At 55.4% G+C, this 26,420-nt stretch overlaps 1 protein-coding gene across 3 annotated transcripts in view; it reads right to left on the bottom strand.

The window, feature by feature from the left end:
* The window catches only part of LOC105464422 (synaptogyrin 1), a 33,980-nt gene extending 8,760 nt beyond the window's left edge, over positions 1 to 25,220 (bottom strand). For all 3 annotated transcript variants that reach the window (XM_071080615.1, XM_071080616.1, XM_071080617.1), the window contains exons 1-3: positions 25,064 to 25,220; positions 2,847 to 3,084; positions 1,216 to 1,361 (exon numbers count right to left, since the gene is read on the bottom strand). In XM_071080615.1, coding sequence (XP_070936716.1) covers positions 1,216 to 1,361; positions 2,847 to 3,084; positions 25,064 to 25,162 — 483 coding nt within the window. In that variant the 5' untranslated portion in view covers positions 25,163 to 25,220. The remainder of the gene's footprint in view (positions 1 to 1,215; positions 1,362 to 2,846; positions 3,085 to 25,063) is intronic.
* Between the last annotated feature and the right edge of the window lie 1,200 nt (positions 25,221 to 26,420).

The following is a 26,420-nucleotide window of genomic DNA, read 5'->3' as shown; positions in this document are numbered from 1 at the left end:
TCCTGGGGCGCCTTCTCTGGATTGAGATCCCCTGGGGTCACCAGGTTCTTCCTACCCAGTCCTGAGGACACCGAGGGCTGGGGCAGCCAAGGCTGGCCCACTAGGGCCTGAACCACGGGTCTCCCCTTCCAACTGCTATCTTTTAATATTGTTGGGGAGATGGGTATACCCCCCAAAAATGGATATCCAGGGGCCCTCAAAAAGAAAGAGAAGTCACCGCAGGGCAAGCCCAGGAGGATGGGGGAAACAGGGAGGGCTGGTGGCCTGTATGTAGCCCCAAGGGTCTCCTTCCAGGAGGCTGGGCCCAGAGCTGCTGGCCGGCCCAGAGGGGAGGCAGCTGTGGGTTATGGGGAGGGCTCTTGGGATGGGACTATGGAGGTGAGGTGACCCTAGATCTCTACAGAAGGGTGATTAGGAGAGAAGAAACAGAGATGACCCAGACCAGCAGGAAAGAGGGGCCGGCCGAGCTGCTGTGCTGCCTGGCCCTCCAGTCTGCCAGCCCACGGCCTGCTGGGCCAGAGACATGCTTTGTTTGACACACACAATGTATTGTTTAAACCTGAATAAACTTCCAACACGTCAAGATCAGATTTAATGTAAAAATTCAGACTTTTGCCCTCTCTATGGCCCTATTCCTGTTTGGCAGCCGAGCAGAGGTACCCTCTTAGAACGCACGCATGTGTCACCTGGCCCGCTCATGGCCCTCAGGTCCTGCCTGGCCCATGTGCATCTGATGTCGACACCTGTTTCCCCCAGATCCTATCCCCTCGTTTTACGGACGGGAAGACAGAAGCTAGGAAAAATTAGAGGCAGCCCCAATGGGAACCAGGTCTCCTAACTCCTAGGCGGGGCTTCCCTAGCCTCAAACCCTGCAAGCCTCACCTTCCTGTCTAGGCCTCTGCTTTCTCATCTGTGAAAGCGGATAATAAACACCTCATCCACCCAGAGTGGTTTTGGGGGGGTGGTCCGTGACGCCCAGGAAGGCTGCTCTGCACCAGTGAGGGTCTGCCATCTCCAGTGACTGGGCTGCAGCCTCCTTGCTGAGGGAGGCAGCACCGCTGTGGGCGCCGCAGAGACAGGCAGGCAGAAGAGGGAGCGAGGGTGGTGTGGGTTCCCGGAGGCAGAGCGGGCCCGGGGCTAGTGAAAGGCCAGCAGTCCAGGGGCTCAGTGGGGAAAGGGGGCGAGTGTGGGCTGGTAGGCGGTGGCTGTACTCACCCAGGTGAAGATGGAGAAAAAGGAGAAGGCGATGGCGGCCCGGGCTGCGTCCGTCCCTTCGTTCAGCGGATTGTCCTTGGGCTTGGAGACCTGCCACTGGTTGGCCAGGTAGCAGAAGCCCACGAACCAGAGGAAAGCCCAGAAGGCTGGGGGCCCCGCGCCGGGCAGAACGGGCAGTGCCATACATGGGGTAGAGGGTGAGTGGTGAGAAAATGGGGAAGCCAAGGAACACGGGGACATTCAAGAGCATATCTCCCATGCTCCCCCACCCCCAAAGGGAGAAGCAAGGGGGGCAGGGGAAGAGAGAGGGGAGCCAAGAGAAGATGCAGGCGAGAAGAGGGAAGCCAGCCAGATACAGCGGGGAAGAGGCCACAGACAGGGCAGGGTCAGGGCCAGACAGAGGAGAGCCATGGGCAGTGAGAGGGGAGGATGGAGGGAGAGACAGAGAGAGAAGGCAATCAACTCAGGCCGCGTTTCTGCAGCCTCTGCCAAACCCCCATCTCTAGCAACACGCCTGACGTGGGCCCCCCGGTCCACCCCCGATGCCTGCAGCTCTGCAGGCAGGAAGACCCCAACCCCCAGGCTGCCAGACAAATGAGGTGTGCGGACAAGGACGAGGCTGGGGCAAGGATGGCAGCTTGGTTGGGTGGGCTTCGACTTCTAATGTGCTGCGACCACACAGAGCCCCAGGGTTAGTGAGGGGCCCACTGAGAGCCGAGCCTGGGGGCGTCAGCAGTGGGAGCCTCATGGCCACACAATCTCCTGTGAGTGCCCAGGTCTCCCCAGAGAAGCCCAGACCTGCTCAGGACAAGGGGTGTATCTGCCAAGCAGGTGGGGTACCCACCTGGGGCCCAGCCCACCTCCCAGAGGCACTGCCAGGGAACCCTGAGGCTCTGCGGAAGTTTGAGAACCATTCATTCAATTCTAGTTCCTTCTAAAACTAGGCCTCATGACCTGCCTTCAGCCTGGCTTATCCTGAGAGCTCCAGGCTTAGAACTAGGGGTTGGTCCCAGTCCAGGGACCCAAGCCTCAGAACAGTGAGGCTGAAGCCTGGGGTTCTGACCCCTGAGAGCATCCACCAATCAGATTCCTGGAACTCACGGGGCAGAGGTCAGGGTGCCTCTGCCAAAGGCTGCTTCTGAAGGGCAAAGGGCAGCAGGTCAGGGTGGCTCTACAGGTCCAGGCCCTGGTCCTGCCAAGGTCGGGCTGGGAGGGGTGGGGAGGCTGAGGCTCCAGGGCCCCTGCTGTGCAGTGGGTACCCAGTCACCGCCTTGCTTAGTCCTCATGAGGCTGCCCCGGGGAGGTGGCACAGAAGAGGCCACTGAAACACAGGCCAAGCCATGGGGGCTGGGACATGCCCAGTGGCATCCATGGGTCCCTTAGACTAGAAGGAACTAGAATCCCATCCACGCACCCCTGCCTGTGGGCAGCATGGGTTATTTTGGAGTCCCGGGCCCTGTCCTGGTCCCATCCTTCCTGCTGCCAGCCATGTGACCCTGAGTCTGCCCCTTCACCCGCCTGCACCTCATTTCCTCATCTGGAAAATGGGAAGAAAGGTGGCAGCCGCCTCCTATGGCCGGGACAGTCCTCGGCAGACTCTGTGCAGGGGGTACCCGCTGGGTGGGGCTCACCCGAGACACCGATGTCGGACAAGACGGCTTTCTTGCGGTCCTTGACGCTGCTGATCTGTGGGAAGTACACGTCCAGGGCCAGGTACAGCAGGCAGGTGAGGAAAGCTAGCACGCCCACGGCCACGCCATAGCTGCAGGCGTTGGGGTTGCGGTTGTAGATGCAGAACTCTTCTCCCTCGGAGGCGCTGTTGAGGTAGCCCTCGTTCACGATGGAGCCGAACACCACTATGGAGAACAGCTGTCGGGGGCGGGGCTACACCTTAGACCTGGGCAGAGCCCTGCCTGACACCACCCAGGGGACAGGGAGCCTGCCACCCTCGCCTGCTGCCTGGCCCTCCGTGAGCTACAAGGCCCGGGTTAAGCAGGCATTTCAGAAGGGGGTCCCCAGAGAGGGAGGGCAACTTGCGTGGGTCACGCAACGCAGGTGGGTGTCAATCACTTCCTTAGCCACAGGCACTGAGGACCCTCTGACCATAGATGTGGCCTCTTCCACCACCCCTCAGCCAGGTCTTAAAGGTCTTCCCGGGCACTGACACCAAAATATCCTGGGACTGGACCCACCCCAAATAACGAGGAGCCATAGGCCCTCCTGGGCTGTGAACCTGTCCAGCCCCCACCCCCAGGCTGACTCGTCCAGATGCTGGCATGTGCCCGGCCCCATCTTGTGTTCCCCTTCCCTCTGCAGAGCTGTGGGCTGGTCTGGGGTCTCAGGCCCCTACCCAGACCCGGCAAGTGGATGGAGTGATGAATGAAAAAATAACAGTGGGCTGGGGCGGTGGCTCATGCCTGTAATCCCAGCACTTTGGGAGGCCAAAGCAGGAGGATCACTTGAGCTCAGCAGTTGGAGACCAGCCTGGGCAACATGGCAAAACCCCGCGTCTACTAAAAAATACGAAAATTACCCAGGTATGGTGGTGCGTGCCTGCAGTCCCAGGTACCAGGGAAGATGAGAGGGAGGATCTCTTAAGCCCAGGAGGCGGAGGTTTTAGTGAGCCGTGATCATGCCACTACACTCCAGCCTGGGTGACAGAGAGAGGCTCTGTCTCAAAACAAACAAACAAACAAACAAACAAAACAAAAACAAAAACCTCTCGGGCCAGGTGTGTGGCTCACACCTGTAATCCCAGCACTTTGGGAGGCAGAGGCAGGTGGATCACGAGGTCAGGAATTTGAAACACAGCCTGGCCAACATGGTGAAACCCCATCTTTACTAAAATACAAAAATTAGCCGGGCATGGTGGCAGGCGCCTGTAATCCCAGTTACTTGGGAGGCTGAGGCAGGAGAATTGCTTGAACCCAGGAGAATTGTTTGCTGGGCCTGGGTGGAGGTTGCAGTGAGCCAAGATTGTGCCACTGCATTCCAATGTGGGTGAGAGAGTGAAACTCCATCTCAAAAAAAAAAAAAAAAAAAAAAAAAAGGCCGGGCGCGGTGTCTCTCATGCCTGTAATCCCAGCACTTCGGGAGGCCGAGGCAGGCAAATCACGAGGTCAGGAGATTGAGACCATCCTGGCTAACATGGTGAAATCCCGTCTTTACTAAAAATACAAAACATTAGCTGGGCGTGGTGGCACATGCCTGTGGTCCCAGCTACTTGGGAGGCTGAGGCAGGAGAATCACTTGAACCTGGGAGGTGGAGGTTGCAGTGAGCCAAGATCATGCCACTGCACTCCAGCTTGGGCAACAGAGTGAGACTGCATCTCAAAAAAACAAACAAACAAACAAAAGGATCTACCCTCAGTTGAGCCTTCAGATGAAACCACAGCCCTACCTGATGCTGTGATTATAGCCTGTGAGAGACCCTGAGGCAGTGGCACCAGCTAAGCAGGTTCCTCACCCACAGGAACTGTCAGATAACAAATATTTCTTGTTTTAAGCCTTATGTTGTAGGGCAATTTATTATGCAACAATAGCTTGCCAATACACCCTGCACCATCAGTATTTTGCAGATAAGACAGTTAAGGCTCAGCTATTGTTAACACACTCAAAGTCACACAACTGGTCAGTGACAGAGCTTGGCTTCAAATCCAGGGTACCTGACTCTAAAGTTCATGCTTTTTGGCTGGGCGTGGTGTCTCACGTGTGTAATCTCAGCACTTTGGGAGGCTGAGAAAGGAGGATCACTTGAGTCCAGGAGTTCAAGACCAGCCTCAGCCTCCCAAGTAGCTGGGACTGTAGGTGTTCGCCACCATGCCTGGCTAATTTTTTATATTTTTAGTAGAGATGGAGTTTCGCCATATTGGCCAGGCTGGTTTTGAACTCCTAACCTCAAGTGATCTACCGGCCCCACCCTCCCAAAATGCTGGAATTACAGGCGTGAGCCACCATGCCCTGCCAGAAACTATAATTGCTTTTTTTTTTTTTTTTTTTTTGAGATGGACTTTCGCTCTTGTTGCCCAGGCTGGAGTGCAATGGTGCAAACTCAGTTCACCACAACCTCTGCCTCCTGGATTCAAGCGATTCTCCTGCCTCAGCCTCCCAAGTAGCCGGGATTACAGGCATGCACCACTACACCTGGCTAATTTTGTATTTTTAGTAGAGATGGGGTTTCTCCGTGTTGGTCAGGCTGGTCTCAAACTCTCGACCTCAGGTGATCTGCCCACCTCGGCCTCCCAAAGTGCTGGGATTATAGGAGTCAGCCACCACGCCTGGCCTCAGAAACTACAATTTCAATGTGAGTTGAATACATTTTCTTCCATGGCTGATGCCCAGGATGGGTAATGATTCCAGGACGGGTATGGGAAAAATATGAGAAGCATTCTTAATATTATCTTACCTCTTTAAGATGTCTATAGTTTACAGGGATTTTATAATGCACAGGATATATTAGTACAGTAGCAGCATATATAAAACCAATAAATCTATATTGAATGGGAGGATTGGTGCAAACATTTTTCCTGAAAGGAAGACATGATTAAAAGTTTAGAGACTGGTCAGGTGCTGTGGCTCACGTCCATAATCCCAGCACTTTGGGAGACCACGATGGGTAGATCACTTGAGGTCAGGAGTTCGAGACTAGCCTGGCTAACACAGTGAAACCCTGTCTCTACTAAAAATACAAAAAATCAGCTGGGCATGGTGGCACATGCCTGTAATCCCAGCTACTTGGAAGCCTGTGACAGGAGAATGGCTTGAACCCGGGAGTTGGAGGTTGCAGTGAGCCAAGATCGTGTCATTGCACTCCAGCCTGGGTGACAGAGCAAGACACTGCCTAAAAAAAAAAAAAAAAAAAAAAAGGTTAGAGACCACTGGGTTAGGATGCTTTGTGTTAAGGGGGATTCTGACCTGAACGTGCCCAGCAGATGAACGGGGGCACACAGTGTAGTACATCCATACATTGGACAATTTTCCAGCCATAAAAAGGAACAGCCAGCCTGGGCAACATTGTAAAACCACATCTCTACAAAAAATACCAAAATTAGCTGGGTATGGGCAGGGCGCAGTGGCTCACACTTGTAATCCCAGCACTTTGAGAGGCCGAGGCGGGCGGGTCATGAGGTCAGGAGATCAAGACCATTCTGGCTAACATGGTGAAACCCCATCTCCACTAAAAATACAGAAAATTAGCCGGGCGTGGTGGCATGTGCCTGTGGTCCCAGCTACTCGGGAGGCTGAGGCAGAGGAATCGCTTGAACCTGTGAGGTGAAGGTTGCAGTGAGCCAAGATTGCATCACTGTACTCCAGCCCTGCGCGACAGAGTGAGACTCCGTCTCAAAAAAAAAAAAAAAAAAAAAAAAAAAAAAAAAATTAGCTGAGTACGGTGGCATGCACCTGTGATCCCAACTAGTTGGGGGACTGAGGTGGGAGGATTGCTTGAGCTTGGGAGTTTGAGACCAGTCTGGGCAATATAGCAAAACCCCATCTCTACAATAAATAAATTATAAATTATAAAAAAGAAAAAAATGTACACTGAATTATACAACATTAAAAAGGTATGTTATGCTAATCTGGCCACAGTAAAAAAAAAAAAAAAAGGATTCTGAAGCTGTGTTCTGATTCAGCCATGGGCACAGAGGTGGGCAGTGGTGGCCCGTGAGCCACCATTTGCCAATTCTGATTTGGGAAGACCCCATGACCATGAGACTTCAGACCCATGAGGGCATCGGGGCCCACAGCTCTGCCTCTCACAGGCTCTGCAGCCATCACCCCTTGAGTGGAGAGAGCTATTTATACTGTCCCCAATTGGCAGAGTAGAAAAACTAAGGCTCAGAAAGAGAAGGTGGCACTGTTGTCAGCAGCAGAGGCTGAAGTTGAACCCAGGTCTCCTGATGCCCAGACCTGTGTTCTTTTCCACCTGGCCAAGCTGACTCTCAGCCTCAGGTGGGCCCTGAGGAAGGGGTGGAATTTACTCCCAGAGACCCAAGGGATCAGGCAGAGGGCCAGCAGGGAGGAAGGCCGGGAGGGTAGCCTCAGTGTGACTGGGGATCAGGTGGCTCGACTCAGTCTCAAGTCTGGTGCTCAGAGGCATAGTGGGGAGCGCCCTTGAAGTCAGGACTTCAGAGCCATGGTCAAAGGGGCTCCTGAGTTACTGACAAACCAAGACAAGCAAGGCAGACTCTGAACACTGGGAGATGTGCAGTACATGGCCAGCTGCCTGGGCCGTGGACTGCACAACTCCATGGACTGCTAGTCACACAACCCCTTGCACTGATGTACTGTAACAAGTCCAAGGCTCCTACCAGAAAACTGTCAGGTGGGGAATCTGAGGCCCAGTCCTGGATGTCACCAGATGCCACCAAACCAGAACAGAAAAGCCTCCTGATCAGAAAGAGACTTCAGACACTGAGGAATCATACAGACCTGCCAATTCAAATCCAAGGCCTGCTGCTTATGCTGGGTAGCCTCGGGCAAGTGACTTAGCCTCTCCAAGCCTCAGACTGGTCCTCCGTAAAAATTAACATCCCCTCTGGGGCTGATGGGAGAATTAGAGCAAGTACCCAGAGCAGAGCTTTTCATAACGTTCATTTCCTCTCTAGAGGCCCCAGAAAAGAGGAATGACACCAGGAAGGCCCCTCTCGAACACTTACTAACAGACACGTGCTCCCGGGGGCTGGAGGATACCCCACTGCTGCCACCGCTGAAAATAACTGTGGATCTCCTTCCAAAACCAGAACAGTATCAGGCTCCCCAAAGACAGAGAGGAGGTGGGAGGGGAAACAGGCAGGCAGAAGCCTGGGCCCTCAGGACAGCAGAGGAGGAACCATTAAGACTAGGCTCTCCTGGGTGACAGAGGCAGGGAGTCCTCAGAGAGGCCAGGAGGAAAGTGCTGGAAAGGATGTGTCCCCAAGAGGGTGCAGAGCAAGAGCAAAACAGCGTCGGAGGGACCGGGCAGGGCCCCATGGTCCCAGCAGACACCTGCCTCAGTCAGGCATTCATCACAGGTCACAAGTTTCTCAGCTCCTGGCACTGCGCTGGGAGGGGCACCAGGCGGTAATTCAGTCCAAGAGACCCTGCTGTGGGAGCAGATTGTGTGGGGAGCAGGACTCTGACTCAGATGACCTGGGCCCACTGAATCCCGGCATGGCCACTTGACCAGTGGGGTGACCTAAGGCCACTGACTTAACCTCTTGAGCCTCCGTTTCTGCATCTGTCAAGTGGGGGCAACAATAGCACCGAAACCAACGATGCATTGTGAGGAATCAGTGAGGTCATGCATGCAAGGAAGGGCAAGCGTGCTTGAACCTGGGTTCAAGGGATTCTCCTGCCTCAGCCTCCCAAGTAGCTGGGACCACAGGCACACGCCACCATACCCGACTAATTTTCTGTATTTTTAGTGGAGATGGGGTTTCACCGTGTTAGCCAGGAGTAAGCAGCCCCAGAAGGCTAGACTGTCACTAAACTCTGGAACAGATCACAGAGGCAATGGCGGTCCCTAGCAAACGCTGGGAGGGAGCAGTGGTGGCCAGGGAAAAGGGCCCTGAAGCAGGGCTTCTGGGTGGAGACAAGAATGATCCAGGCCTGCAAAGATCTGGGGAAAGCATGTTCCTGGCACAAGAACAGAAAGTGCAAAGGCCGAAGGCAGGAAAAGGTTTTGCACGGTGAGGTGAGAAGGAATGTGGTTGGAGCAGTGACCCGGGAACTAAGTACATGGGACAGGCAGCGGGACAAGGCCTGGTGGGCTGTGCTGGGGACTTTTTTTTTTTTTTTTGAGACAGGGTCTCACTCTGTTGCGCAGGCTGGAGTGCAGTGGTGTGACCTTGGCTCACTGCAACCTTTGCCTCCCGGGTTCGAGCCATTCTCCTGCCTCAGCCTCTCAAGTAGCTGGGATTACAGGCATGCGTCACCATACCCAGCTAATTTTTGTATTTTTAGTAGAGACAGGGTTGTGCCATGTTGGCCAGGCTGGTCTTGAACTCCTGATCTCAGGTGATTTGCCCGCCTCGGCCTCCCAAAGTGCTAGGATTACAGGCGTGAGCCACCTCGCATGGCCTACAATCCAAGCTTTTAGGGATGGGGTCAAGGCCCTTCATGCACTGGCCCTGCCCACAACTCCTGGGGTCTCACCTCCTTTCACTCCCCCTACCACCTGCCTCCCCACCTTTGCATGCCCCAGGCCCCTTTCCATGTTTTCCTCGCTGGAAGACTGACTGTCCCTACCGCATGCTACAGGCTGAGCTACAACCTATTTTGCTATTTGTTTGCTGGAGTGGAGTGAGTGAGCTGCCTGCCCTGCCCTGGGGCCTGGGAGGCCTCTTCTGGGGCTTGACATCAGCGGTTCGTTCACTCGACATTTTCTGAGTACCTAGTAGGTACCAGACCTGTGCAAGAGGCTGAGGACACAGTTGGGAACAAGATGTGTGAGGTCCCTGTTCTCACCGAGGGAGACAAGCGTCACGAAGAATGAAGCAGAGCAAGAGGAGGTGGACTGGTGGTCCAGGGAGGTCTCTGATGCAGCGAACTTTGAGCAGAAGCCTGACTCAGTGAGGGACCTGAGCCCAGGGAAGAAGCAGTCACAGGTGCCAAGGCCCTGGGTGCGAGTAAGCTGGGTGTGTTCAGGAGCGGCACAGAGGTCCGCATGGTGGGAGCTGAGCAAGTGAGGGAGACACCAAGAGGCGAGGCTGGCGAGGAGGACGGGCTGGCCTCGACAGCCAGGGTGAGTTCAGGAGACACTGCAGGCTGAAGAGCAGCTGAGTGACTTGATGTGACTTAGGTTTAAGAAGAATCAGGCCGGTTGCTATGGAGAGGAAAGACTGGTGGTAAAGGTGACACAAGCAGCCCAGCCAGGAGCTACGGCAGCATCCAGGTGAGGGATGGGCCTGGGGCTGGTGCAGGCAGTGGAGCTGGGGAGAAGTGGTGGGTGCTGAATATATATATATGTATGTATGTATGTATTTGAGATGGAGTCTTGTTCTGTCGCCCAGACTGGAGTGCAGGGGCGCAATCTCGGCTCACTGCAACTTCCGCCTCCTGGGTTCAAGTGATTCTCCTGCCTCAGCCTCCTGAGTAGCTGGGAATACAGGTGTGCACTACTGCGCCCAGCTAATTTTTATATTTTTGGTAAACATGGGTTTTCACCATGTTGGCCAGGTTGGTCTCGAACTCCTGACCTCAGGAAATCTGCCCGCCTTGGCCTCCCAAAGTGCTGGGATTACAAGCGTGAGCCACCGTGACCGGCCTGAATATATTCTGAAAGGAGAGCCACCAGCATCTGCAGACACAGCCGACGTGGGGCGTGAGAGGAGGAGTGAAAAACCTGGGGACGGTGGCGCACGTCTGTGATCCCAGCACTTTGGGAAGCCGAGGTAGGTGGATCACTTGAGGGTGAGTGATCACTCCTGGGTAGGCCCAGGAGTTTGAGACCAACCTGGGCAACATGGTGAAACCCCATCTCTACCCAAAATACAAAAATTAGCCAGGCAGAGGCTGAGGCCGGAGGATTGCCTGAGCCCAGGAGGTGAAGGTTACAGTAAGCTCTGATCGCACCACTATACTCCAGCCTGGGGGACAGAGGGACACTCTGTCTCAAAAAAAAAAAAGAAGAAGAAGAAGAAGGGGCTGAGCACGGTGGCTCATGTAATCCCAACACTTTGGGAGGCTGAGGTGGGCAGATTGCTTGAGGTCAGGAGTTCGAGACCAGCCTGATCAACATGGTAAAACTCCGTCTCTACTAAAAATACAAAAATTAGCCAGGTGTGGTTAAAAAAAAAAAAAAAAGAAAGAAAAAGAAAAAAAAGAAAAAGAAAAGAAAAGAGCAGATGGGGGAGGAAGTCGTGGAGTTTAGGCTCAATAATGATAATGGGAAGCAGAGCCGTTCCCTGCAAATGCCACACCCTTACAGCCTGCTGGTCCACAAGTGGGGAAACTGAGGCTCGGGGAAGAGAATGAACATCGCTGAGGACACAGAACCAGTCGCTTGCAGTCTCCTGAACCCCCTGCAAGACTGTCAGCTGCCCTCTATGTCAAGGGTTTAACTTCTCCATTTAGCTGCTGTCCCCTACCCCGAGTGGGAGCTCCCCCAAAGCACGACTCGAGCCTCAGGTTTCTGCTCCTCAGCCACTCACAGTACATGGGAGGAGGAACAGAGACTTGCCCAGGGCCTGCTGTGTGCCCAGAAATGGATGCTCTCGACTCTACCAGCTCAATATTCTTATTCCCATTCTAGAGCTGCTTCTAGGGACCTGCCCAGTCCTCGCAACTGGGCAGGAGTGGAGTTGAGGCTTGAACCTGAGTCTCTCTGGATCCAAAGCTGGTGCCCTGTGCCAGGCAGCATCCCTGGGTCACTTGCTAAGGCCAGATCTGCAGGGACAGCAAGGAGCACGCAGAGCAGACGCAAGGAGCCACTGGAGAACCGGAAATGAAACCAGAATGAAATTCCACACTGGCCACAGCAGCCACAGCACCGGGGGAAATTCATTCAACAAGTGGATCTGCTGCAGGGAAGGGAGACAGGTCTTCACAGGCAGAGCCAGAGGCAGAGCCTCTCCCAGAAACAGGAGAGGACGGAGGGGTGATGGTCAAGGGAGGACCCAGGTCACCAGTAAGCAGAGGGAAAACAAGCTTCCCTCGAGCTAAAGCAAACGCTAAAAAAAGGCACAAGGTAAACCTGCCAAGCCTCTTTGGTTTTTTTTCCGCCCTCTTTAAAATCCAATCCTGAGTCTTTTTTAAAAACGGATTCCAGATGGCGCTTGGTGGAGATCTATGTCAAACTCAGAAAAACAAATCAGAAGGAATCTCAGAATCTTGGATTTCAGGATCCTTGGCTACTGGATTCAGAGACACATAGAAACAGAGACCCCGGAAGCACCAAGCCCTTTGTGGTCTACGCTGGTCTCATCTGTCCCCCTTCCCACCCTATGTAGCCACCCCAGAGGGCTGAGGGTGGGTGGTGTCCTCAGGCTGTCTGACAGCTCTGCAGCTGCCCTCCTACCTTCCCCATCTTCAATGGGAGTGAACTCCTCTTTGCCCTCTGAACACTGCTGGGATATAGTGACTCCCAGACACCTGCAGGGACACCCCACTTTCCAGTCACTCTTTCCCACCCTGAGCCTTGGGCACTCCTGACCAGGACCTGTTTACAAGTCTGTCTCCACCCTGTGACTCTGAACCAGCCCACAGCCTTCTCGGAGCTGGCGCCAGTGGAAGAAGGCACCCAAATCATCTCTTTTAATCCTCATAAAAATCTGCAAAGAAAAAACAAACCTGAAATCATCCCCACAAAGCAGTCTTATACTTAGAGCATTTCACAGTCAGGGAGGCTAAGGCTCAGAGAGACCCTGCCTCTGGCTGGCCCACAGCAGGTAAATGGGGAACCTGTCTCACATCCGGGCCTGCTCCTCCAGCTCACCCACGACCTCTGTGTCCAGTTGCCTACCCATGAAGGATCGAATTCCAGAATCCCAAACTCTAAGGTCAACATGAGACCAAGGAGGCACACCTGCTGGTCCTGAGCCCTGTGTCCCGCAGTGCAAAAGGACACTGGGCTCACTTTACTTGAGGGGAGATGGTATCTCCCCTCTGCAGACAGACCACCCAGGGTGTGCCTAGGACCCACTGCAGGGCGTTGGCTAACGAAAGCTCAGGGCGAGCTGTGCCCAGCCAGCATGGGGGTGGCTGAGATCACTGTTACGTTGCCAGGAACCTCCTAGGGGCCTGGTTTTAAACGTCTTTAGACAAATGCTGGCTTTCCCCAGATAAGCTGCAGACAGATGACATCTGGAGCCCATGGCACTCTGTCCTCCCAGCTCCAAACAGAACTGTCTACTTTGCCCTGCGCAGGAACATCCCTGAGCTGGGTGGCTCGGGGGAGCCCTGGTCCCTGCCCTGCAGCACAGGCAGCCAGGCAGCTGGCCCCGCCCATGCCCAGGTGCTGACACCACCACAGCCTCCTCTCCAGACTCCTTCAGGCAGTCCCCAGGCAGCAGCCAGGGGGATCTCAGCCACTCCAAACTTCAACAGTCTTTCTGCAGGCTGAAGATAAAGTCCATCACCCTAGAATGGCCCTGAGGTCCCCCTGCTTGGGCCACGAGTCCTTCCTCCAGTATCCCAGGCTCTCTCAGCCTCCTCAGCACCAGCTGCTGGGCCCTAGTCCTGGGCTCATACTCGACCCCTCCAACCAGTCTGACATTCGGGCCAGCAGCTTCAGCCTCCTCCCGAAACTGTCAAGTCCCTCCACCCGGGAGCCGGCCACTGTCACCCCTCTCCAGGCAATGACAGCAGCCCATATGTCCACTTGCACCCCTACACTCTGTCCCCTCATAGCAGCCAGACAATCCCCTTAAACCTAAGTCAGGACATGTCACCCCCCAGCTCTAGACTCTTGGATCGATGCTCACCCACCGACCCCTGCCTGGGTAAAGACCTTCTCCCACCACACCCCAGGGCTCCTGCCTGCCTCTGAAGCTTCCCAATACTTCCCTCCCAAGCCCTCCTGAGTTCATTCCTGCCTCAGGGCCTTCACACTCGCTCTTTCCTCGGCCTGGGATGCCTGTATTTGTTCAGATCTTCCCTCAGCTGGTTCCTCAACATCCACATCTACAATGCAAAAGACACCTCCCCAGAGAAGCCTTCCAGACCAGACTCCAGATCTCAAGTATTCTCCAGTGCTAAAAGTTCTCGGTAACATTTAACTTCTCGGTAACTATATAACTTCTCTGCTATTTGGTGGTTCAGTGGTTGGGTGTATGTCTCTCCCCCAGACCCAGGGAGAGGGTCAGGAAAGGCTTCGAGGGGAGGTCTGATAGAGAGGCCTGGGTGGCACATGGCGGGCAGGAGAATTATCCCCTCCTCAGCATCCTTGGCTGGCACCTCCACTTGCACACCCCTGTGCACAGGGAGCTCACTCCCTGGAAAGGGGGCTGCCAAGTCTTCTCCCCACAAGCTGAACCCAGCCTTCCTGCCCTTGTCCTGGTGCAGGCATCCATCCTGCCTCCTGGGAAAGGCTGAGGGAAGAAAGGAGTGGTCACGCTTTGAGAAATGAGTCAGACTGCCAAGGGCCCCCCTTCACAGGAACGGGGCCTTGCCTCCCCCCAGGGTCATGTGAGGAAAACGGCTGAAGCCGCATGGACACATGATGGGTGTTGAGCAGCCCCTTGGTTTCCTGAAGAGCCTCGCCTGGGGGAATAGGTGGGGGTGGGGCAGGTGGGGCTCCGGGCCCCTCCTCCACCCCTGCCTCACACCGGGTTGTGCAGCCTTGGAAGTGACCTGTTGGGGATTAGGCGTAATCTCTGCAAGCCGTCCCCTCGGAGTGCTGGACGGTGGGGGTGGAGTGGGCTCCGCTGGGCAGGGCCTGGGTGAGAAGACCCCAGCCTCCCCACGGTGCTGAGGCTGGGCCTGCGTGATCTGCCCGGCCCTCCCTCTTTCCAGTATGCCCCATGTTCCTCTCCTCTGGCTGAGTAACCTCAAGGGGCCCTTGGAGCCTCATGAAAAAGGGGGAAATTGGCTGGGCACGGTGGCTCATGACTGTAATCCCAGCTACGCAGGAGGCCGAGGCAGGAGAATCACTTGAACCCAGGAGTTTGAGACCAGCCTAGGGAACATAGTGAGACCTCGTCTGTACAAAAAAAAAAAAAAAAAAGGAGAGAAAGGAGGAAATGAAGACCCAGAGAGGGCTCGCTTGACTGGCCCAGGGCCTTACTATCAGTGGCAGAAGTAGCTGGACCGCCATCCCCATAATTCTGTACCCCCCAGGGCCTTCTTCACCCCACGTCTTATCACCTCTGCCCTTTCAGAGGCGTAGAAGAGGTGGGAGAGGGGAGCAACATCACCACCTGGAAAGGGGTGTAAATGCCAACCAAACACTGCAGAGCCCTTCAGGGCTAGACCTTATTTACATGCCCCAAGACTTCTGGGGTAGGCACTGTTGTACCCATTTTATAGATGTGGCCACTGAGGCTCTGTGAGGTCTCTCAGTTGGTAAGAAGGGCAGGGTTGGCCAGGCGTGGTGGCCCATGCCTGTAATCCCAGCACTTTGGGAGGCAAAGACGGGTGGATGACTTGAGGTCAGGAGTTCGAGATCAGCCTGGCCAACATGGTGAGACCTCATCTCTACTAAAAATACAAAAAAAAAAAAAAAATTAGCCAGGCATAGTGGTGGATGCCTGTAATCTCAGCTACTTGGGAGGCTGAGGCAGGAGAATCGGTTGAACCCAGGAGGTGGAGGTTTCAGTGAGTTGGGATCGTGCCACAGTACTCCAGCCTGGTCGACAGAGTAAGACTTTATCTCAAAAAAAAAAAAAAAAAAAAAAGAAAAGAAAAAGAAAAAAGAAAAGAAAAAGAAAAAGGGCAGGGTTAACCTATCCAGTTCTGTCTGCTTTTCCTCATCCCAGTGCCTGCCTCTACCCTGCCGGTCCCTGCATGCCTGATGTTGTTTGGTTTCTCTCCTGCTGTGCAAATTCCAGGTCATCAGGGAAATAATCTGGTCCCAGGCCCTGCCTCACCTTCCAGTGAAGAAAGGCACAGAAGGGGAAAGCTCCCCGTTTTGAGATTTCTGTCAGTCATCCCCACAGAGCCCAAGGGAAGCAGGGAGGGGAGCGCAAGCTTGGGAGAATCCAGGAAGGCTTCACGGGGAGGCAGGGCCCTAAAGGCCAGTTGGGACACCTGAAGGAGAACAGTGGCTAGGAGGAAGACTGATCAGTGCAGTTCCCGCCTCATCCATTCATAGGTGGGGCCCTTAGGAGATGCCTGGAACCAACATAGCCCTGGGGCTATGACAGATACAGTTCTTGCCCTCCAAGCATACCCCCCAGCAGGGGCGACAGCCTTGTCTCTGCTCTGCCAGGCCTTTCAGCCTTTGCCCTCGCTCTTCCTCCTTCCCCCTTCTCTGCCCGGCTGGCTCCTGCCCTCTCAACACTGACTCAATGCTGGTGTCACCTGCCTGTCCCTCTCTAAGGATCTGTGCTCATCTCCATATTTTAACAGGTTTCTGTCACATTTCCCTCCACTAGACTGTCAGCCGTCCCTGCAGACCAGGCACCTCATCCGGCCCGTGCTCAGCATGTATATTAAAGAGGGACAAGCGGGGTGAGGGTGTCCACATTCTGCGGCTGTTTGGATTCAAGGGAGGATGCATAAACCCCTCACAGCTGCCAGATGCTGCTGAGAGATCCATCAATAACAGTCGGCCGTGAGACTGGCAATGTGAAGGTCAGGAATGAGCCTGGGAAGATGGCGAGGGGGGGAGAGAGAGCCCGTGGGGAGTGCGTGTGGGAGACTGCAGAAGAAACCCTGGAGACGGTGACAACTCTTCTGAAGGACCAGAGAAATGGGTGAGGGAGTGTCTTCCTGAGATGGGGAATCACGCACATTTGCAAGCTGATGCGGAAGAGCCAAGAGTAGAGAGGGCGAAACTGAGGGTGGAGGAGAGAAAGAGGGAGAGAGAATTGATGGACATGTGTCCACGAGTAGGTGAGAGAAACAGGCTCACTAGGCTGCAGCCAGGCTGGCCTGGGCCACCAGAACAGGGGAGATAGTCTAGGAGGAGCTGGGCAGGTGTGAAGACGCCTAGGACCGAATTTAACCAGAGCTGTGCCAGGTGAGTGTGATGCACAGAAGGGCTGGAGCTGCAGCACGTGGCCACCGGGAGGTGGGAAGGGGGACAGCAGGGACCAAGGGGTGGTGAGGGCCAGTGCACAGGGGAAGATCAGCGGTTCAGAGGCCCCAGGCCCAAGGACCTAGGATCAGGGGAGGGAGAGGGAGGTGGAAAGGTAGGAAGGTTGGAGGAGACGCCTGGAAGAAGGATCAGGAAGTGCGAGAGGCTACTGGGAAAGCAGGGCAAGGCTTAGCTAGGGTCCAGCTTGTGACAGTGGCTGAGGCTGGCGGACAAGACCACGCGGGGAGAGGAGGCAAGGGTGTGGGAAGGGTCACAGAAATAAACACTCCAATGACCAGGACTGGAGCAGGAGTAGTGCTGGAGAGGGCTGACACCGAGCCAGGGTGGGCATCTTTTTATTTTTATTTTATTTTATTTTATTTTATTTTTATTTTATTTTATTTTAAACGGAGTCTTGCTTTGTCGCCCAGGCTGGAGTGCAGTGGTGCGATCTTGGCTCACTGCAAGCTCTACCTCCCGGGTTGACGCCATTTTCCTGCCTCAGCCTCCCGGGTAGCTGGGATTACAGGCGCCCGCTGCCACGCCCAGCTAGTTTTTTTTGTTTTTGTTTTTGTTTTTGTTTTTTTTTTTTGGTAGAGACAGGGCTTCACTGTGTTAGCCAGGATGGTCTCGATCTCCTGACCTCGTGATCCGCCCGCCTCGGCCTCCCAAAGTACTGGGATTACAGGCGTAAGCCACCGCGCCGGACCTGGGTAGGCATCTTTGAAGAACGGGCAAAGTGGCCTGGAGCCGGCTCATCATGAAGGGGAGTGGGCGATCCAGTGTTGGTGTGAGATTCAAAGCTGAGGGACAATGGCCTGGAAGTGGCCTCAGGAACCAGAAGGACCCTCGACCTGTAGGCCCAGCGAGGGAGGGTCTGAGGGATAAAGAGGCCCCCACTGAGCAGGCTGCAGGAAGCAGGGTCTGGGGGAGGCCAGGTAACAGTGCAATTTACGAAAGGTGTCAGGGACATTCTAGAAGGGGCTGAAGGCTCAGGAACTCTTGCCCCCTGGACTGTGAGGTACTGGAGGAGCCCCAGCTTGTTAAAGTTCCTGCATTATTGCAGCTTGGGTCGGACAGCTTGGGGCTGTCCCAGCTACACAGCCGCCCCTCCCTCCCAGTCCCCTTCACCTGGCCCCTGCTCCATCAGCAGCAGAGAGCTGAGCAAATCTCCATCCCTGGAAGGGAAGGTTCTCCCAAAACACAGGGCATGACTGCCCTTCCAGGCTCCAGCTGACGCCGTCTGCTCTGCTCCCATGGATAGACCTGGGGCCCAGGCTCCCCTCTGCTGCAGGCCCCCGCAAAGCATGAGGGGATGGCTCCAAACATCACTTTTTTTTTTTTTGAAACAGAGTCTCACTCTGTTGCCCTGGCTGGAAAGCAGTGGCAGGATCTCGGCTCACTGCAACCTCCACCTCGCGGTTCAAGTGATTCTCGTGCCTCAGTCTCCCGAGTAGCTAGGATTACAAGCATAATCCTAGGCACCACCACACCCGGCTAATTTTTGTATTTTTAGTAAAGGCAGGGTTTCACCATGTTGGCCGGGCTGGTCTCAAACCAGCCTAATGTCAAGTGAGTCAACTGCCTCGGCCTCCCAAAGTGCTGGGATTACAAGCTTGAGCCACCACGCCTGGCCCCAACATCACTTCTCTAAAGACTGACCGATCCAAAGTTCCCAACCTGGAGTCCACTAGGAGCAAGACTGAGGTTCTTCAAGGGTGGAAAGGTTGGGAACCACCAGAGCAATCCAACTATCCTCTTCCCATTTGACAGATGGGGAAACTCAGGCCAGGACAGCATCGGCCTCTCGCTCCAGTCACACAGCCAATCACAGGCAGACAGGGTGTAGAACGCAGCCTCAGGTCTCCAGGCCAAGGCACTCCCCAGCGCCTGCTCTGCCTCCCCTCCCACCTGACAGCTGGTTCTTCCGGTCTGGGTGCCAAGTGTGGCTCCCTCCAACAGCCCTGCCATCTGCCTCTCCCTTCCTCCCTCCCTCCCCCTCCTGGCTTCTCCTCCTCTCTTCCCTTCCTCTCCCAGCCTCTGTTTTTTCTCTCTGGGGCTCAGGCCCGCCCAACAGCTTTGCACGTGCTGCTCATGTGGGACTCCCCACATGGCTGGGGACTCCCTGGAGCAGGAGCTATGGGTTCCCATCCCAGCGACTCCAGTTAACCTCTCTGGGCCTCAGCTTCTCATCTAAGGAGGGGATAACAAAACCAACCACAGCAGATGTACAGCAGGCCTTTTTTTTTTTTTTTTTGAGACGGAGTCTCGCTCTGTCGCCCAGGCTGGAGTGCAGTGGCCGGATCTCAGCTCACTGCAAGCTCCGCCTCCCGGGTTCACGCCATTCTCCTGCCTCAGCCTCCCGAGTAGCTGGGACTACAGGCGCCCGCCACCTCGCCCGGCTAGTTTTTTGTATTTTTTAGTAGAGATGGGGTTTCACCATGTTAGCCAGGATGGTCTTGATCTCCTGACCTCGTGATCCGCCCGTCTCGGCCTCCCAAAGTGCTGGGATTACAGGCTTGAGCCACCGCGCCCGGCCCAGCAGGCCTTTTAAACTTGCGTTCAGGCTGGGTGAGGTGGCTCACACCTGCAATCCCAGCACTTTGGGAGGCTGGGGCGGGCAGAACACTTGAGGTCGGGAGTTCAAGACCAGCCTGGCCAGCATGATGAAACCCTGTCTCTACTAAAAATACAAAAATTAGTCCAGTACGGTGGCACACGCCTGTAATCCCACCTACCCTGGAGTCTGAGGCAGGAGAATTGCTTGAACTTGGGAGGCAGAGGCTGCAGTGAGCTAAGATCGTGCCACTGCCCTCCAATCTGAAGAAAAAAAACACAAACCAAAAAAACTTGCATTTTCTTTTCCTTTATTTTTATTTATTTATTTATTTTGAAATGGAGTTTCACTCTTTTAGCCCAGGCTGGAGTGCAATGGCATGTTCTCGGCTCACTGCAACTTCTGCCTCTAGGGCTTAAGTGACTCTCGTGCCTCAGCCTCCCAAGTAGCTAGGACTACAGGCACCCGCCACCACGCCTGGCTAATTTTTTGTATTTTTGTATTTTTAGTAGAGACAGGGTTTCACCATGTTGGCCAGGCTGCTCTTGAACTCCTGACCTCAGGTGATCCACCTGCCTCCACCTCCCAAAGTGCTGGGATTACAGGCATGAGCCACTGCACCCAGCCAAAATTAGAATTTTCATAAGCCCTCGCAGCCTCCCCAAACCCAGGCCCTTCAATCCCATGTTACAGGTGAGGCAACTGAGGCTGAAAGAGGTAGGGATTTTCCAAGGTCCCACTCTGATGGCCCTGCCCCTGATGCCCCAGGCTTTCTCAGGCTCACCAGGCTGCCCCTGGGCTGTCCCTGGACATGAGGAAGTGCCCAAGACACAGCAGAAATCTATCACCTCCTGGGGGTCTCCTTGCAGCTGACCCTGTCCTAGACCTGAGAGAGAAGAAGCAGCAGAGGAGCCAGCCACAGGAGGTGAAAAGGCGAGAAACACTGCAGGGTGGTCAGCAATAAATGCCAAATGAGGGCCACGGGTCCACCCTCCTGTCTAGGTGACAGGGCTGTGCCCGGTACTGGGAGAGGACAGGCTGGATGTGACCATACATTTCCAGCCACAGAGCCCTCTCCAAACCAAGCTTCTACACGAGCTTCTGAAATACCCTTGATCTGCTCACAGCCCCTCTCTCCACCTCAAGTGGTCCGCCCGCCTTGGCCTCCCAAAGTGCTGGGATTATAAGCGTAAGGCACCTCACCTGGCCAAGTTCAGCTTTTTTTATTCAGTGTTCACTTGAGATGATGGGGGGGGTGGGGGGTGGATAAAACCAGGGGTACAAAGCCACCTCCCTCAGGCCACCCCTTGGTGTCATGGAGATCCAGGCAGGGAAGCCACAGGGAGTACATAGAACGTGGAACCCGGTAGGCCGGGTTCAAACCAAGGCTCTGACAAGCCCAGGCCTTGAGCTAGCACAAGTCACTTCTCCAGGCTGAGCCTTAATTCTGTCATCTGTAAAATGGCGGGGAAGATACCCACTCCATTTACAGAACCATGTGGTATTACAGCCAAAGCCCTTAAAAAATGAACCCTGAAAATGGCAACATTTCAAACATTTTATCATTTTCATTTTGTCAAAATGGAGAACTAAAGAAACATGGACTGGGCGCGGCAGCTCCCGCCTGGAATCCCAGCACTTCGGGAGGCCGAGGCCGGTGGATCACTAGGTCAGGAGTTTGAGACCAGCCTGGCCAAGAGGGCGAAACCCTGTCTCTACTAAAAATTAAAAAAGTAGCTGGGCGTGGTGGCAGGTGCCTGTAATCGCAGCTATTCAGGAGGCTGAGGCAGGAGAATCACTTGAAACCGGGAGGCAGAGGTTGCAGTGAGCCAAAGCCTGGGCGACAGAGAAAGACTCCATCTCAAAAAAAACAAAAACAAAAAACTCATCTACCAGTACTGACATTCATTCCCTATAGTCCATTTTAGCCCCCTGCAAAAAAGAATATAAACTCTAAATAAAAGGTGGTCCTTTCTATTGAATCAGTTTAGCTCCTTGCTGTAACTCCTCTTTTTCCCATCTGGCTTTAGAACAAAGAAATGAGTCACTGACAGGCTGCAGTCACAGCGCAACAGATCAGGCACTTCTGCCCCAGCCCAGACCAGTTCGAGTGGGAAGACTGAGGCACAGAGGGTGGGGAGGGGACGCTTACTGAAGGTCACAGCTGTGGCCTGGGGGTGCCAGGAGTGGCAGCTGATCTGCCACCGGGGCAATGACACCAAGAGGTGAGAAAGCCTTAGTCGAGAGACAAGCCATGCCGGATGCAGTGGCCCACGCCTCGCCTCGTCATCCCAGCTACTCAGAAGGCTGAGGTGGGAGGATCACTTGAGCCCAGGAGTCTGAGACCAGCCTGGGCAACACAGCAAGATCCTGTCTCTAAAAAAATTAAAAAGAGACAAGCCAGGTCCCGGAGGCGCTGCTTCTGCGCAGGCTGACCCAGGGACGGAGGGCTTGGGTTCCAGGGTAGGTCCAGGTTGGTGAGGCCCTGAAGCTTACATGATTTGGAGGCCCTCTTTTGGAAAAGCAGCAGGAAAAAAAAAATCTTTCTCTTACAAATTTTACAAAAATCCCAGGTCTAGGCAGGGTGTGGTGGCTCACACCTATAATTCCAGCATGTTGGGAGGCCAAGGCGGGTGGATCACCTGAGGTCAGGAGTTCGAAACTAGCCTGGCCAACATGGTGAAACCCCATCTCTACTAAAAGTACAAAAATTAGCTGGGCGTGGTGGTGTGTGCCTGTAATCCCAGCTACTTGGGAGGCCGAGGCAGGAGAGTTGCCTGAACCTGGGAGGCGGAGGTTGCAATGAGCCGAGATCAAACCATTGCACTCCAGCCTGGAGGACAGAGCAAGACTTCGTCTCAAAAAAAGAAAAAAAAAAAAAAATCACAGGTCCACATGCACATACTGGTAGGGCCCCTCCAGGGCTGTGGTAGAGGTCTGGGTTGTCCAGGAGTCCTGGACAGGGTGACTAATTGTCCCTGTTTGTCTGGATTGAGGGCCTCTCGGAATGCTAAAGGCAGGAAGTTCCAGCACACCAGGATAAACGGGTCATCCTAGTCCTGGAGGTCAGTCTTCACTTGCTCTGCCCTGTGTTGTGAGGCCCAAGAGCAGGCACTGGCTGCATCCCCCGCAGCTCCTGATGTGTTTAAATGGCTCAGCACACCACACAGTCTCTAAAAGACCAGAAGGAAACAGCCCCATATTCACTGCAGCCCTCCCTAAGTGGTGGTATCACATGATTACCACCCCCCACCAAACTTTTTCTGTTGTGGGAAAATACACGTAACATACAACTTGCCATCTTCACCATTTCAGTGGTGTTAAGTACATTCCTACCATGCAACCATCACACGTGAATTTTATACTTTCCAATAATTGGCAGGTGTTACTTTGATCAGGAAAAAAAGCTACTTTTAAAGGTGTCAATCAGCCTATCTCTTGGTTCGACAAAAGTAGTGAGCGCCTTGTATCCACGTGTGTGAGCGGGGTTGGGAGGTTGCGGCGTTGTTTGAGCATTGGTTGGCACACGTGACCTTTGTGTCCTTTCCAATCCTGACACTCCAGGATTCTGGACTCTTCCCTGTCCCAGGGGGAGAACTATGCTTTGGAGACAGGAAGACCTAGGCTCAAATGCTCGTCTGCCACTTACATGCTTAGTGACCTTGGGCCAGGCACTTGGCCTTGCTGAGCCTCAGCTTCCTCTAGTGTTGGGGAACCAGCTGGGTGGCTATGTGTGGTCTTGCACCCCACGGATGCTCAGAGGGGCTGATCCTTCCTCCTGCTTTCCACGTCCTCGCCCCTGGATGTGCACACGTGTAAACCCTCATCCCACCAGGCCCAATCTGACATTACCTTCACCATGAAATTTGATTCCACAGCAGGGAGACCCCTCTCCTGGCTCTTGTGGCCTCTGCCTAGGGGCACCTGGCTCACTTCCCAGTGTGACGGTGGCTTCCTGAGAACAAGGGCTGCTTCTGAGTCACGCTGCCTTCCCTCAGGGACCAGCAGATTCAATAAAGCTTTGCTAAATGAAGGTATCACAGGCAGAAATGACCCAAACAGACAGAATGTCCACGCCCCCTCACAAAGCCAGCGGCTTCGCCCTTCCAGGCCAGAGGCCCAGGGGCAGGCAGACTGAAGCAGTGAACACAGCCCACCGGCCTGATCCGGCAGGTGCCCCCCAGGGCTCCCACCTTTGCCAAGGGTCTGTCGGGGCATCTGGGGAGCAGGAGACTGGCACAGATTAATGAATTCAGAGCCACAAACACTCACAGATGTGCTGGGGTGCCAGGTTCTGTGCAGGTGCTGACATAAAGGCTAAAGGAATTAGGCTTTCCTGCCCTCAAAGAGCTCCCATCTGATGGCATTTGAGAAGAAAAGGCTTTAAATGGGGTCATCCTTGGCAGGCCAGGGATACATACCCAAGCCATCCTACCAACCAGACCCTGAAAACCAAGGAAACGAGGGAGCTTGAGCACCCTGAGGTCACAGTTGGCCTTGGGGTAGCCCCTGGGGTCCCTGACAGTGCCCCTGCCCAGCATCCCCAGTCCAAGCCCTTCTAGTCTGAGCCCATCAGGAATGGGCCCCAGGCCTGGAGAGGCCAGAACCTAGAGTGGGGGTTTCTGGGTTACAGCCAGCCAACCCCAGGGAGCCCCAGGAACCCCCTCTTCAGACCCCAGCAGGGCTTCTTTCCATGGGGTGACACTCAAGGCACCTGAACTCCTCCCTCTGTGCTCCCTGTCTCTGACCCATCCTCCCCCTGACCACCGGACTGAACAAGAGTCCCACTCAGCCCTCCGCACTGAGGACCCTGCCCCTCAGCTGGACTGGAGGCCACCCTGGCCTCTTCACTGTGGGAGCAGACCTTTCTCCCAGACACCCGCCATGGGCATCCAGGTGCATGCTGAGTGGGAGGGGTGTTACCGGTTCATGAAATGTCAGAGCCCAAGGGGGCCTCAAGAAGGCTCCTCCCACCTTATCTATAAATCGGGAAACTGAGGCATGAGAGAGGAGATGGCACTCCCCACCTTGGAATTGAAGTCCTCATTTCTCGAGAACATTTCCTGGGTGGCTCCCAAGGTCACGCGAGAAGGAGAGGCAGTTCCAGGGTGGAAAAGAGGTACCCAGCTCCCGACTCATCGCTCCACACGGGCCGGGCTAGGCAATACGAACCCGGTTCCCTACCCTCTCCTCCTCCAACGTCCATCGCAGGCGCGGCGTGCACCCCAGCGAGATGGTCCACGCCCTGATCCACCCTCTAAAAAGGCCACCTTAAACCCCGGCTCCGTCCCCGCGGTGGCGGCCGCGCACAATCCGAGCCTTTAGCTGCATAGCCGCCGCCTGGAGGTCACAGCAATCCGGGCGGGAAGGGGGGCGCACGGACCGGGGGGCCCCAGGAAACCAGGGCTCCGGGAGCGGGAGCGGTGTCTCCCGCGAGCGCCAGGGCTCCCGCCCGCCCGGGGCCCAGGAAGGAGGAGCAGCGGCAGCGGGCTCCGCAGGCAGGACAGCTCCTCGCCCGCCGCCGTGCCGCCGCGCCGCCGCCGGGGGCCCGGTGGGGTCCGGGTCTGTCCGGGCGCGCCGCCCTTGCCCACACCCCCACCCCGGCCTGGCGGAGCCGCCGGCCAGTCCGTCCTTACCCAAGACACGACGCGCAGGATGGTGTGCGGCTGCCGGACCAGGGTATAGGGGTCGAAGGCGCCCCCGGCTTTGCCCGCTCCGTACGCACCCCCTTCCATCGTGGCTGCACCCGCGCGGTGCCCCCCGCTCGGCGCGCGCCGCCGGCCCGTGCGCGTGCGCGGCGCCCCCGCCCCCTCCCCTGAGCGCGCGGCCGGCGGCCCAGGGCTCCCGCGAGGGGGCGTCGTGCGCGGCGGGCGCAGCTCGCGGGGCGCGGGCGGGGGGGCTGGGCGGGCGCGCGACCTCGGGCGCGGGGGCGCGCGTGCGGCGGCCCGGGGCGCAGGGCGCGCTCGCAGCCAGTGCGGTGACCTCTTTGCATGCAAAGTGTTGGGGGAGGGCGGTGCGTGTGCATCAAGTGCGGGCCGTGTCCCTGCTCCGTATCCCCGGTCCCCTGCCCCGGTCGCAGCCCCTCCGAGCCGTCGACTCTGCTGAAACCATCTTCATGCTTGATTTGTTTGGCTGTTTCCTGCCGCTTTGGCCCCAAACATAGTGAGAGGGCAGGAACCGTGTTCGTCCTTCTTAGGGGGTGCTTGGTACACAGTAGGCGCCGCATGAGTATTTCTCAAATGAATGAATGAACCACGAGTGAATGACCCTCTTAGAGCCCTCCAGAGCAGCCCCCACCTCCCAGGACCACCTTTCCCCTGCCTCTTACGATGACGTCATCTGTGTCCCTGTGCCCGCGCACCCTCCCACCCCCAGCCTGGAGGGGCCTGGCACAGAGGCGGCAGCTGAGACTTCCTCTTCCCCATCCCCTCCTACCCCAGAACGTTGCCCCTTTCCTGAATCCATCAATTAATTACGCAATCGTTTGTTCATGGCCTCTTCCTCTGCTAGTCCGTGAGCTCCCGAGGCCCAGGTGTTGTCTAACTTATTCAGTGCCTTACCCAAGGGCCTGGCATACAGTAGGTGCTCAGTAAACAGAGCCTAGTCCCCATCAGCCCATCACAGCTTGGGCTAGACCTCCAGGTTTCACGGAAACAGAGGCTAGATGGAGGAGTGCTCCCTGCAGGGGAAGGGCCACCTTCCAGGGCTGGCTCTCCTGCTGCCCTGTAGCTCTGTGGCCTCTCTATGTCTTCAGTTACCTTCACTGGTTCCAGGAGCAGGCTGGATGAGGATATGGGTAGAGGCTTTTGCTTCTCTAGCATCCTGCCATTCTGTGATGACAGGACACAATATCTGTGTGGAGGAAATGTGTGCTGGGCCTGAGGGTGTTCCTTATAAACATTACATAGGCAATATCCATCTAAGACTCAGTTGATTGTTTAGTCTTTACCAGGCCTTGTTCTAAGGGCTTTACACACATTTCTGCATTTAATC

Source organism: Macaca nemestrina, chromosome 15 (genome assembly GCF_043159975.1).
Source record: "Macaca nemestrina isolate mMacNem1 chromosome 15, mMacNem.hap1, whole genome shotgun sequence".
In the NCBI taxonomy this organism is placed as follows: Eukaryota; Metazoa; Chordata; class Mammalia; order Primates; family Cercopithecidae; genus Macaca; species Macaca nemestrina.
Note: the sequence above shows the minus strand (reverse complement) of the source record. Positions and strands in the feature narration are given on the sequence as shown.